Here is a 14,983-nt window from a genome sequence, read left to right as displayed (position 1 = left end):
ACTTTCAAGGAGAGGAAACTGCCCCACTCACCCAGCTAATAAAGAGAAATGAAACAAACCCAATACTAATCCCTAATCACAACCAGTGCACACCTCAGAGCCTAGAGAACACATATTGATACTGGAACAAATTTTGGTCAGAACAACATAACCAAGAGAAAGATAACAGGGGCGTAAGTGGGAGAAAGAGAGCAGGGCATAGGCAAGGGGCAGAAAGTAGCCAACAAATAAGTAATTTTTGGGCATAAGTGGGAGAGTGAGAGCAGGATATATGCAGGGGAACGAGATAAGGGCATAGAGCAGGATATATGCAGGAGAAAGAGATAAGGGCATAGGCAAGGGGCAGAAAGAAGTTAACAAATAAGGAATTTTTTGTTGTAATGTTTTAAATGCCCTAATGCCAGGAAAAACAAAGATTATACAAAAACTTGATATTACAACAGAGCTGCTGCATCATATCTAGTATCAGAGCATTCAAAGACGTGGTGACGACAAACTTACTTTCTAAAATTTTCCAGGTAAAACTATGGTTGCTCTTTGCATGACTATAATTTTTAAACTGACTATTTATACATCAGAGGGAAAATAAAGAATTTGTTCAAGCAAAGGACCATTTGTATATTTGGAAATCTTTACAGAGGTGCATTAAGATGGTTCAAGAAAATGATCAAAGGGTGAAAGCCAATGGTACCTTCAAAGAAAGGAAGATTCGAAATGGAGCTTTCTACACTTGAAAGGAAGGAGGAGAAATAGAAAAACAAAAAATTGAAGAAACAGGGGGGAAAAATTGCAGAGCGCAATAGAGACTTGAATGAGAATTTTTAACGAAAAAAAGTTCTCAACATCATAGAGATGAGGACGGAGAAAAACAACATGGAGCATACCATGCCTATCTAGGATGAAGAGAGAATTTCATTGGAGCAAGAAGACCTTGCAAAAGATGAAAGAATCTCTTAATCAAGGAGAGTATTCCTAAAGGATCTAAAAAATATTTTGGGAGAACATTAAGAAGTAGAGGGCATTATGTACCATATTGAAGGTTTACTAGCCGCTACATTGGTGGTTAATAAGTCCTTGCAAGATTGATTGTAATGCTAAAGATGTTCAGCAAGTTGCAGCAATTTCTCTTGGGGACCTGAATGTGAATGTAAATCTACCCATTGTTGATTGGATGGTTGAGTCCCAGATACTTCTAGCATGAGAAGGAGTGGATTGGAATAAAATAATGGAAGGGAGCCATTGTAAACATGAAAGCAAATCAGTCTAGCATCAGCAAAATTATTTAGACAACTATAAATGAGGTGAGTGTTGAGGTGCCCAGCTGCCTGTTTACCTTTAATGTGCAAAGGCAGAGTAAAGGGCCAAAAACAGAGTCTACAACAACAGTTCTAGTTGCCCAACTGTTGAGGCTGAGGAGGACATGGTTTTGAAGACATTCTAGGTGAAGCAAGTTGTTTGACAGAATTTGAGACGTAGGTTGTTGGAGGTCAAGATGGTATGGAGCGTCTCTCAACGAGCTTTGGCAGTAGGGAAATCTTGAAAAATTCTGTTTCCGTTTTTTTGTATAAAACAACAGCTCATACACAAGCGACAGCATAAAAGAGGATAAATCCCAACAATCATACAGGTCGAGGAAAATCCCATGTGAGCCCAAGGAACGATCTGGAAAGGTCCGAGAAGTCCCATAATAATTCTAGGAGATCCATTAGAAACCTGTCTTAGAGGTTATTTTTATGAGATGCTTTGCTGTAATCTTTCTAATATGTTTTCATTTTTGTAAAACTTCTAGTAAGCAGTAGAGAGTGTCATTGAGAGCCAGCATAGATCTTGGGGAATGAACCTATGGTGATGTAGCCTGGATGCATGCCCTTTATGAGGCCTGAGATGTAATTTCATTAATGGAGATAATCGTTGAGGACTAGCTCCTCTGCCTCAGACATGCATTTAAGTACAAAGATGTACTTGCCATGTGTCAGCCCATCTCGCTCGTTTTTAAACCAAACATAAATTTACGCCCTCAAAATAAATTTGAAGACAGAAATTGGATTACCTGTGAAACTTCAACATTAGGGAACAACTTGATGAACTCGTCAATAGTCTCCTTTCCCAGCGCGGCTCCGCCCGAACCAATGCTTTGAAGTGACGACAAATCATACTTGGCAACAATCGGCGACTTAGTTAAGGCTACAAAAATCGGTGGAGCGACGGGCAAATGCGTTACTTTATAACGCTCCACATTGGCAAGCATCTGGGCAGAGTCGAATTTTGCCATCAAAATTATCTTCGTACCCGTTGCAACGGAGCTCACCGAATAGAAAAATCCATAGACATGAAACAGTGGCAAAGTGCATAAAGTAACTCTGTTTTGTGTATCGATCCTGTTTGCGAATCCAGCCACCATAGCAATGTGATTTCTGTGAGTCGCAACCACCCCTTTACTCTTCCCCGTTGTCCCCGACGAGTAGAGAAGCGTGGCGGTGTCCTCCTGTTGTATGTCGACTGACTGGAATTCATCCACATCCGACTGAAACAGGTCCTCAAGCGTAGCAACATATCCGGATTGATTTGCCGTTGGGTTTGTTTTCTCCGTTAGAACGACAGGCAGTTGGGCCGCGCGAGCCTTGTGAGCGAATTCTGGGGCTGCGAAGGCGAGGACAGGATTCGAATCCGCTACCTGCTTTCGTATCTCGGCCTCTGTGTTGAGGGGATTAGTGGTGGTTAAAATGGCTCCGATGGAGACTATGGCTAAGTATATGCAGGGGACGTGTATGATGTTGGGCAATATGACGAGCACCACGTCGCCCTTTCGAATCCCGAGACGTTGCAGACCCGTTGCCAGGGCTCTGACGTTGTGGCGTAGCGTTCTGTAGGAGTGTTCAGCACCGGATTGGGCATCAATGATTGCAATTTCAGTGTTGTGTGGGTGGGAGAAGACATAGGTAGTGAGATCCAAGTGCAGATGTGGCGGAGGAAGGGGGACTGGATCTCTTTTGCTGTAATAGATTCCGGTGGCCATTGAAAAGCCGCTTGAATGATTCAAATCGGAAGCCATTGTACGCAGACCGTGAGGAATATACCAGACGATACCGGTAGAATTCTACCCGGGCGTAGACGAGGGAGGAGCTTTACATGCGGCCCATCGTATTACTTGCAAATTCAAGGACGGCAGTTTTCATTTGAGTTGTCCACAGTGCAAATCGACTTTGAATTTGAACTGTGTACGGAAGGCACTGCCTAAACAGCCGAGGATTTGTACCTCGGCCAGTGCCCCACATTTGACCTGTGCTGACCGTCCGTCCTCTCTGACAACACAGACGTACTGCCTTCGCTTTCCTTCGCTACCCAGGCAGGAGGATCGACTGCCTCGGGTATGCCCCCGCCATGATCCCATCCTCATAGCCATATGCCTCCTCCGCATGCCATCCTGCCGCCCTGTCGTCCTCATGTCTGACGCTGACGCAGCGAAGTACCTGCCCCTGCCTCGAACAGACGCGTTCAGGAATACTAACGAGGATAACAATAAACAATGGTTGGACATAATTTTTGCCTTTTTAAAATAATATTTTCTAAATTGCTTTTCCTTTTGCCCGTATGAACTACCACTTTTTTTATTATATGGTTTCTACCTTAAGCTTTTTAAATGAGAAGGAGACTTACACTTTGGTTGTTTTTTTAAAGATTTGTAATGTTTCGATTTTTATATTTTATTAGTTCATGCCGAAGGCAGGATACTATAGCATTCAGTGAAATGCTACTTTCTAATTAAAGTATCCAATCATATTCTTTTATTTTTCAAAAATTTTTAACTCTATATAATTCTAAAATATATTGATATTTTACTAATTTGCAAAAAAGTATTTATTTCTAATCTTATTGGTTGCATCCTTGCTACAGTCATGAGTTAGCTTTTATTTTTTCACTTTATCTTTTTTGGTTGAAACTTTATAGCTACCATTACTATGATAGACAACTCACTCAAATGAAATAAATAAGTTTGACAATATGTAAGAATATCTTTGCTACCATTAATATGATAAGACAACTTGCTGAAATGAAATAAATAAGTTTGACAATATGTAAGAATATCTTCTTCATGTTTTGACATATATTTTCTTGAAAAATTAAATTAAAATATATTTCTCCTTAACTTTAGACTTTTCTACAATGTAAATATTTGGAAAATCTAGTTTTATAATGTAAATTAGTTTAACAAATAAAGGAATAAAGCTTTATATCATTTTTTTCTATCTTTATATTTGTTAATTACAAAAATTAATAATAGTGTTTAATAAAAGTCATAAAATAGTAATATAAACATATAAGTTTTAGAATAAAATTATTTTGTAAAACTTGCAAATTGAACATTGTAAATTACAATTTAATTTTGCTTAAAGAAGAATCTAAACACTTGAATTATATAAGACTTAAGCTAAACATACATAAATATTAAGAAATCAATTGACATTCTACTAAGATGACTAGTTGTATAACGTATATAATATATAAGATGGACGTATATAATATATAAGATGGACACCTTCCTCTCCATAAGCCTGGGTCAGAATTTGTCTATCCCCTACTATTGAAAGTGCACGAACATAAGAATTTGGATCTTTTTCTGTAAAGGCAACAACGGAAGCAAGATCTGGATAAGCTACTTTAGCAAGAACTGGAACAACTACGGGACCTAGCTATATTGCATACATTTTTAATATTTTAATACTTTGATCTTATAAGCTTTCGGCAGGAACTTGACGCTATGCGTCCTTGTTCAAAGGTTGGACCGTTGGAGAATAGTTGTTCTATAGATTTAAGGTTGGATTGTCTTCCAGATTTTTTAAGTTCACTTTAGAATTATGATTATTATTGTGAGATTTTTTAATTTTCAAATTTAATTTCTAGTGTAAATGATTTATTTTAAATGTTTTTGTTTAAAAATAATATTTTTTAAGAAATTAAAAGCTAAGATTTTAATATTTTAAGAAATTAAAGAATATAATAAATATATAAATAAATAATTTTTTAAAATAAATATAAAGTTATAAATTTAAATTTATTAACTATAAATTATTTTTAAGAAGTATATTATGGTTATAAGTGAGAGTTTTAGTTGTAGATTGAATTATAGATAATATTTTTATTAATTCAAATTTTAAAATATATCAAAATATTGTCATTATAATGGACCAACCAAAAAAATATTATCATTATAATTAATTTTATTTTCCACATAAAATCAATAATCAAACTATGTGTATTTTTTTTTGAAAATATATATTAAATATTTAAATATATTTTAATAATTTTATTTATATTCTATAATATTTATATTTATATTTGGTAGTAATTTTTATTTCTTGATAAGTTTTGATTATTAAATTAGATCATGTTTATGCATATAATTTACTTTTAACAATTGATAATGAAATCATATATTTACCTTTTTAAAATATTTTTAAAAATGTAGAATCACTTTTTACACAAGTTTTTTTTTTTATATATTCAATTTTAATATTTTTTTAAATATAATTATTTTTATTAGCAATAAATGATTTATTAATAAAATCTAAAATTTGATGAATTAAATATACAAATTCAAACTTAAATTTATTTAAAAATAATAATCTAAATTTATTTATTTATTTAAACAATATATTATAATAGTTTTTACTAAGTCAATAAATAAATAAAAGAATACTCTTGAAAAAAAAGGCTTGCCTAAGTCAAGCCAACCAAGAGAACCTCTCTCCTCACAAGAAAAGATAGAGGCCATCCACTTCCATGCACTAAGACAAGTTGTGTTCTAGGGACTTAGAGGCTAGTAGATATGGTAGCCATTAGAACAAGATTTGCTAGGCCAACCAATTTCTACCCAAAGCTCACAAACTCCTTATCCCCACATGTCCTTTTTTCAAAAAGGACAGGGGTAATTCAGTAGTACTTTACCAACACTGTAAGGGGTGTTCCTTACACTATATGCAAGACTCTATTCAATAAAAACTAGTTCAATTTGATGTTTTCAATTATGTTAATTTATTGAAGATGATCCTTTTTTATTTATTACTTAAGTTTGAAATTTTCTATTGGAATTAACAAGTGGGAAGATTTACTTCTTTGGGGGGAGGGGGGGCTGAATTAGAAGTAACTAACATTAACCTTTACAAATCCTTTTAATTGAAACCATTTACATGCATCTAATTTATCTAATAAACATGAAAGTAAAGACATGCATAAAAATAGATAACACACAAATTTGGTAACCCAGAAACCTTCTAAAATGAGAAGGTAAAACTGGGGTGGGGATGACACCCACAAAATATCATTGTAGCAATGTGTAACTGTTCAAGGTTACAATGGTCTACCGTGTGAAAGGTCTATCCTGTTAAAGATTTTACACCCTATTAAAAGTGACCTGGTTAAAGGATTTCATTACCCTGCTAAAAGTAGGCCTAGTTAAAGGACTTTTGTACATTCACTTGGGATGCCACCCTATTAAAGGATGTACAAATGGCTATTAGGCCAACCTAAGTCCATAGGATTTCCATATCTAATACACTTGCTAGAGAGTATTAGAAAGTCTAAATTAAGGAAAAGATTACATAGAAAAATTATGAAAAAAATTACTAATAAATTATTTAAAATTAATATAAAAAACTATTATAATATATTGTTTAAATAAATAAATAAATTTAGATTATTATTTTTAAATAAATTTAAGTTTGAATTTGTATATTCAATTCATCAAATTTTAGATTTTATTAATATATCATTTATTGATAATAAAAATAATCATATTTTAAAAATATTAAAATTGAATATATAAAAAAAAAACTTGTGTAAAAAGTGATTCTACATTTTAAAAAATATTTTAAAAAGGTAAATCAGATGATTTCATTATAAATTGTTAAAAGTAAATTATATGCATAAACATGATCTAATTTAATAATCAAAACTTACCAAGAAATAAAAATTACTAACAAATATAAATATAAATATTATAGAATATTAATAAAATTATTAAAATATATTTAAATATTTAATATATATTTTCAAAAAAAAAAAACACATAGTTTGATTATTGATTTCATGTGGAAAATAAAATTAATTATAATGATAATATTTTTTTGGTTGGTCCATTATAAATCATTTACATTAGAAATTGAATTTGAAAATTTAAAAATCTCAGAATAATAATCATAATTCTAAAGTGAACTTAAAAAATCTGGAAGGCAATCGAACCTTAAATCTATAGAACAACTATTCTCCAACGGTCCAACCTTTGAATAAAATATAAAAATCGAAACATTACAAATCTTTAAAAAATCAACCAAAGTGTAAGTCTCCTTCTCATTTAAAAAGCTTAAGGTAGAAACCATATAAAAAAATAAAAAAAGTGGTAGTTCATACGGGCAAAGGAAAAGCAATTTAGAAAATATTATTTAAAAAAAGCAAAAACTATGTCCAACCATTGTTTATCGTTATCCTTGTTAGTATTCCTGAACGCGTCTGTTCCAGGCAGGGGCAGGTACTTCGCTGCGTCACCGTCAGACATGAGGACGACAGGGACGCAAGATGGCATGCGGAGGAGGCATATGGCTATAAGGATGGGGTCATGGCGGGGGCATACCCGAGGCAGTCGGTCCTCCTGCCTGGGTAGCCGTTGCCGTAATGTAGTAATATATATATATATATATATATATATATATATATATATATATATATATATATATATATATATATATAGAAGTTATATATAAATTAATAAGTTAAATAAGAAAAAGTTTGTTGTAAATTATTGTATATTTATATTGAAGGTTATTTAAGTTAAAAATATTGTAGGTTTTGTTTATAAAATGAATATTTTAAATATCTTATTTATTTAAATATTGTAATGAGATATTTTTAAAATAAAGTCGTTTCAATAATTTTACAAACAATTTGAAAATAATAAATTAAAGTCAGTTTAACTTTTAATTATCATAAATCTATTGTAAATTTTAAATATATTTTATAAAAAGGATTTCATATTTTTTATTGATTTATATTAAATAATAGTAATAAAATAAATATATTATTAACATTGAAGTAAATATATCTTATTAGCTTTATAAAGAGAAGATTATATAAGTATAATAAATAGAAAAATATTTTTATTCACTTGTTAACTTTACTTATTTTTATATTCTATTAACTTTTTAAAATAGGTAAATAAAAATAAAAATACTTTTACTCAATTAATTTAATATTTTTTTTACCTTATTAACTTTTCTAAAGAAGTGAATAGTTTTTTTTCTTCTTATTGTTATATTTATATTTTTCTCTCACAAATTATTACACAATATTTCATTTGCTAACTGACCAAAAAAATTAGTGATCCTAATACTTAGAAGGTAACATTCATCTTCATATATTTTATAAAATATATTTATATTAGGAATAAAAATTAAGAATTTAGTAAATTTTGAAATTTATAATTAATAAGTAGTTAATATCATAAATATAAATAAAATTAAAAAAATTGTTTTTATCTTAAAAGTTAAAAATATAAACTATTTTAACTTAATTTTATCTAACTTATATTTTTTAATATAAAGTTCCAAAATTTTATTACTTAGTAGTAACATAAATACAAATGAAACTTGTTTAAATATATTTAATTTGAAGGAGTTACAAACTGTTTGATTTTCTTGGTTTCTACTCACTAACATTCTTTCTTGAATATTTTATTTTATAAGTTATAATATATATAATATTTTTACTTATTATTAAAATTATTTTTACTATTTATAATATATCAATACATTTTTCCTAAAATTAACAAGATATATCTAAAAATTCAACTCATTTCATTTTTTTCATAAGAAAAAAAGAATTAGAAACATTATAACTTAATGAGTATCATAAATATAAATAAAATTTATTTATTTTCTTGATTTTCTTTAATTTCTTTAATTTACTTTATTGTTAGAAATTTACTTTATTGTTAGAAATTATTCTACATATGAATTTAGAATAATTTGATAAACTAAAGAACATTTTGTTATTTTAACTTATTAATTTAAAAAAATATAAAAACTTCTTTAGCAAATACTATATCTAAATATTAATTTGATAAACTTTAATTTAACTTATTAATTTTTTTTAAAAATAAAGAATTTCTTCAGCAAATACTATATATATACTTTAATACAGGACTATATAGACATAGAGTGGTTGGACGGAATCTGGAAGAAATTGAAGGAAGTATGCCTGTGTTGTCAAAGGAGTATGATGGAGTGGAGAGATGGTGAGTAAGATTCAAATAATATAAAGAAAAAAGAGGGGTAGAGAGGTAAAAATATTAATGGTGATAAAATTGGATAGAGAAGAATAAGGAGAGATAGTGTATAGATAGATGTATCATAATCAAATATTGAAGTAGACGATAGTTATGAAGGGAGAGACAAAGAGGAGCATAGTGGAGGGAGAGAAATATGAATTGCGGAGGAGGGAGATAAAGAGAGGGAATGATAAGGACATAGTGGATAGATAGATAAATAGATAAATAGATAGATGGATAGATAGATAAAGAACATACATAGAATAAATCAAAGGGAAATAGAGGAAATCAGATATAGATATACAAGAGAGAACAATAAAGAGGGGTAAGATGAAATAGTAATAGGGAGGGAGAAATGATTGTCTATGTTTGTAAATAAGAGAGACATAAAGATGGGGTTAGGAAAGTAGATAAGAAGAGTTTATGAATAACTATTGAAAAACATTATTAAAAGTATATAAGACTATCAACTTAATCCTTGCACCCTTAAAAGGTGCAAGTGCTAGTATATAAGATGCATTTTCCTTAATGATCCGACTAAGATTGAGAACATGTTATGATAGTTTTTAGAAATAAAATAGAATTATAACAACCACTTTGAAAGGTTAACTACAATTATTAGATGATAACATAGGAATTAACAAAATACCAAAATTTAGATCTTTTCAAATGTAAAGAAGGCTTTCTCAGAATTAGAAAAAGTAAAAGTGAATTGGTGTATTAGGAAAACATTATGTCATGCAAACAATTTAAGCTTTAGAGATAAGGGAAAAAAACATATGTACATTATATCTCATTTATTATTATTATTTTGATTTTTAAAAAATAATGTTTGATCTAACATTTTTCATGGGTCAACGAAGAGATTAGAAAGTGATGTATTTGTTTAATGTTGGACCATGATAAATCTTGCCAATTCAACATCAAGTGTACTAATATTATGTGGATTCTTCATGATACAATTAACAACTTCTAGAATCATATGACATCTTATTATAATCAATTTCATGATAGATTTTGTGACAATTATAGAAGGGAGTCACTAATTTTTTTTAATGATAACATAAATTTAATTGAAAAATTTTGGTGGGATCTTTTATTTATTATTATTATTATTAATTTTTTTTTTCAATTAAAGGTTTGCAAACTAGTGAATAATATCTCATAGTTACTCATAACAATTGTAAGTGGTTGAAAGAGAATAATCTTTTTTGCCTAAGAATAATCAAAATCAAGTGGAGGTAATGATAATTCTTTATCGTGGCTTATTTTGGAGGTAAATGAATGAAAGTTATGATATACTATTTATTTTTTAAGAGAGGTACTTTGTTATAGGTCTATTTATTTGTAGGCAATTTCACACTTTACACATCTCGTTTCATCTTATCAAAATTATACATAAATTTTTGTTTAAACATTTGTGTTCATACAAAAATCTTATACAAACAAAAAGCCATTAGATATTGGAATTGAAGGATCAAAATCCATTAGTTCAAGAGAAATTTATTCAAATATAGCACCAGAGCAAGACAAATTTTTTTAAAAAATTTTTCTTATATTATTGTAGGTTACAAGTGAAAAGGTATGTAGTTTGGATTGTCAATTTGTTTGAGTGTATGTTATTTTAACATATCATCTTAGCTATTAATATTTGTTAAATTAGATATTGAAGTTCTAGTTATTAAATTTGAGTTTACATTCTTCCAATGTTTGCAATGTATATGTTTTGTACAATTGTTAAAAATGATTTTGGAGATATATCTTAGGTTTTTGAACATATATCTCTAGTTTCTTGTTATTATTGTTTTTATAGAATCACATTTGTAATGTGTGCGTTCTCTAGAGTTGTTAAGAAGGATTTTGAAAATTCATGTTTAGTTTCTTGTCTAATATAAAATCATATTAAATTTATTAAAGTTGCATTTCATTAATAGAATTTGTTTTAGAGGTTTATATGCACAAGATGTGAGTTAAGGTATATATATTTATGTTTTTAAAACATTTTTATGAGTGAACATTCAACTTACATTGAAATATTATTTCATGATGTTTTGAGCATCATATTTTGCTTCAAACTTTGTGTAGTTTATTTCTTATAAATCATTTAAAGAGTATTTCATTTAGAGATTATATATGAAGTAATTTGAGACAAATAAATAGGATCATAGATGAAGTGTAAAGTTTTAATATGTTGAGTTCTTCTTATTGGTGTAAATCTCAATTTCAATAGATTTAGAATATGCAGGATTTAAATCACGGTGAAGAACTACTTACACTATAATCTTTTGATGCTAATTGTTGAATAGTTAATGAGTTTGGAAAATAGAAAACTGAGATGATAATAAAACTGCTGTTCAAATATTAATCTGTGATATGAGAGTTTGATTGTCGTATTGATTGTTCAAACTTCATCGTAGATTATGACATATATATAAGGGCACAGGTGGAGGACTATTGCCAACTAATCACGATGATCTAGGATAGTCTCGATGGAAGAACACGTTCAAATTTGACAAGCACGATGGGGTGAACCCACAATAATGGGTTCCACTTTAGTGGGACGAACAAAAATGAAAAAAAATGCAAAATGAGAAATTGAGTTTACCATATGTTCGCGCGAACTTTTTTTTTAATTATGTTCGCGCGAACATATTTCGTATGTTCGCGTGAACATATGTGATATATATGTTCACGCAAACATGATTTGCATGTTCGCGTGAACATACGTTCACGCGAACATGGTAAACGTGTTTGCACGAACGCCATGTTCGCACGAACATGCAAAATCACAAAAAATTTAACCTTTTTTTCTTTTTCTTTTTTCTTTTGCTTTTTTGACTGCCATAATTGCAGAAGAATGATCTCCTACTGTAAAATAAAAATATCAAAATGTGCTGCTCGGAGCAAGCTTTCCAATGACTAATTTTATTACATAATTTAATCATTAAGACTTTCAAATATGAGTTTAACTCATTATAGGTTCATTATCGATTGAACATCAACTGACTTTGACACCTCGAGAAAATTAGTAAATTAGGTCAAATTTTTTTTGAAAAATATGGAGGCACTGGCTTATTGAGATACCTTTCTATTGAAAAAAAAAAAATGGTTTATGATAAATTGACTTCAAATTATCTGTGTCAAACGGAACGTATGTCTGAATTACAGTTCATGTCACTTCAAAACTTCATAAGCTATACAATATTCAACAAAAATAAATCAAACCGAATGCAGACACTGGATATTGATGTTACAAATTCAACACCGAAAGAATTACTTCATTATCATTTCTAGAAAAAAGTTATGTGTGTCAAACAGACTGTCACTTTTTAAAATATTGAATTTTATTATGTACCACTTTTTGGAAGAGATAAAAAAAATTGACATAAATAATTTTTTTTTTTTAGATTAAAAAATATGGTTACAAAGTAGGAACAAAGTACTCAAAATCACTAGTTTATGTCATCTTGAAATTATTTATAGTTTTGGAGATATAGTCACTTGAACGTGACGTTTGTTGCAAAAATATTGATTTTAGTGTCAAAATTGGTCAAAAAGTGGAACCCATTATTGTGGGATCACCCGATGATTAGTTAGTGTTTATGTGATTATAATCATTTGCTCAAGACAACCACTTCATGGTAAATACCAAGTGTGTTTAGAAGTGCGATTAATAATAATATTACATTCTATTGATTCTCGACATAATCTCATGTAGATATATATATGTATAATATTATAACAATAAGATATCTATCTATCTATCTATCTATATATAATTAATGAATCAATTATGTAATATGGAACTTGAGTAAAGATCTATAGGTACAAAAAAATATGGATACAATTTCACACAAGCTAACATTCTTAACACTCCCTCTTTAGCAAGGGAAATTGAATTAATTTTAACTTACACAATAAGGTGTAATCATCATTATGTTTTAAACTAAAAGAGAGAAAGAACAAAGAAAACATAATGGATTTTCATGGTGTCCGGCCATCGCCCAAAAGACCCATAAAGGTTATCAATGTGTCTGGTAGAATCCAGCCCAAAGAACAAAGATAACCCAAACTTTCAAAATAATGGGTTTTCATGGTGTCTGGCTATTGCCCAAAAGATCCATCAAGGTTATCAATGTGTCTGGCAAAATTCGATCCAAAGAACAAAGATAACACCAAATTCAACCATTGTTTGAAGACATATCAATTGAAATAAAGTCGTCATTATATAATAGGATTAGAGCACACGAAAGGTCGTCACCTTTCACAAGAAAAGTCATCACTTTTCACAATACAAGCTTACAAGCAAAAAATAATTTGAATTCATGAATATTAGATAATAAATGCATTTACAATAATGTCATACCAAGTTTTCCTCAGAAGTACACAATTTTCAACTTCGCAAGAGGTTTGGTGAAAATATCAGCATTCTATTCATTTGTATTGATATAACTTAATTTAATGATATCTCTGTCAACCATGTCTCTTATGTAGTGATAGAGAGTCTCAATATGCTTTGATCGATTGTGAAAAACTGGATTTTCTGACAGCTTGATACAACTTTGATTATCACAATGAATTACTGTTGGTTTTAGAGGTTTTTCAAATAGCCCAAATAGTAGTTTCCTTAACCAAACTACTTCACATGCTCCCATGGAAGTGGCTACATACTCAGCTTCGGTAGAACTCAAGGCAACAACTGGTTGTTTTCTACTAAACCAAGATATCATTGCTGATCCAAGATTGAAGCAACAACCTGTAGTGCTTTTGCGGTTAGAGGAACAACCTGCCCAATTTGAGTCAATATATCCTTCCAAATTTATCTCAACATTTTCATACTTTAATCCAAAACCAATAGATCCTCGTAAATATCTTAATACATGTTTTGAAGCCATAAGATGAATCTTATTAGGTTTACACGTAAAATGACTAAGCACATTTGTAGCATAGCATATGTTGGGTATGGAATTCACAAGATACATAAGAGATCCAATTATTTGTTTGAAGAGAGTAGGATCAATGTCCTCAGATTTTGATGCTTCTTCTTTTAGCTTGTGTAAGTTTGTTTCCATCAGAGTAGATAAGGGCTTACTATCCATCATTCCAAATGTAGTCAAAATATCTTGAGTGTACTTTCCTTGATGTAAGAAAATGTAGTCTTTCTTTTGATTAATTGCTAATCCCAAGAAGTAGTGTAGTAACCCTAAATCTTTCATTTCAAATTCAGCTATCAGATCTTGTTTACTTTTTTCAATTAATTTATCATCACCTATTATTAGCAAGTTGTCAACATATATAACAAGTATTACCATTCCATCATTTGTGGTTTTGAAGTATATGTTAGAGTCGGCTTCATTTTTTGAGTATCCAAGTTTGGATAGGTAGTTATCTATCCTTTCATACCAAGCTTGAGGAGCTTGTTTGAGACCATAGAGTGCTTTCTTGAGTTTACATACATATAATTTTTTATCTTTTATGGTGAACCCTTCAGGTTGTTCTATGTACACTTCTTCATTAATGACCCCATTTAGGAATGCAGTTTTTACATCCATTTGATGAATCTTCCATCCTTTTGATGCTGCAATTGCAATAATTGTTCTTATAGAAGTGTAATGAGCTACTAGAGCAAAAGTTTCTTCATAGTCAATGCTAGCTTTCTGAGAA

At 30.0% G+C, this 14,983-nt stretch overlaps 1 protein-coding gene across 2 annotated transcripts in view; it reads right to left on the bottom strand.

The window, feature by feature from the left end:
• LOC149537320 (putative CoA ligase CCL5) overlaps positions 1-14,983 on the bottom strand; it is a 48,929-nt gene that overhangs the window by 26,107 nt on the left and 7,839 nt on the right. Inside the window, exon 1 of one of the 2 annotated variants that reach the window (XM_089802830.1) lies at positions 2,051-3,058. The exons of the other annotated variant lie outside the window; for it this stretch is intronic. Within the exon in view, the coding sequence (XP_089658956.1) occupies positions 2,051-3,052 (1,002 nt within the window). The 5' untranslated portion in view covers positions 3,053-3,058. Of the gene's footprint in view, positions 1-2,050; positions 3,059-14,983 lie in introns of those variants that run through there. 2 annotated transcript variants of the gene reach the window in all.

Source organism: Cupressus sempervirens, chromosome 9 (assembly GCF_028749045.1).
Source record: "Cupressus sempervirens isolate cs-2001-9-10 chromosome 9, ASM2874904v1, whole genome shotgun sequence".
Classification (NCBI taxonomy): domain Eukaryota; kingdom Viridiplantae; phylum Streptophyta; class Pinopsida; order Cupressales; family Cupressaceae; genus Cupressus; species Cupressus sempervirens.
This window is presented reverse-complemented; position numbering and strand designations above follow the sequence as displayed.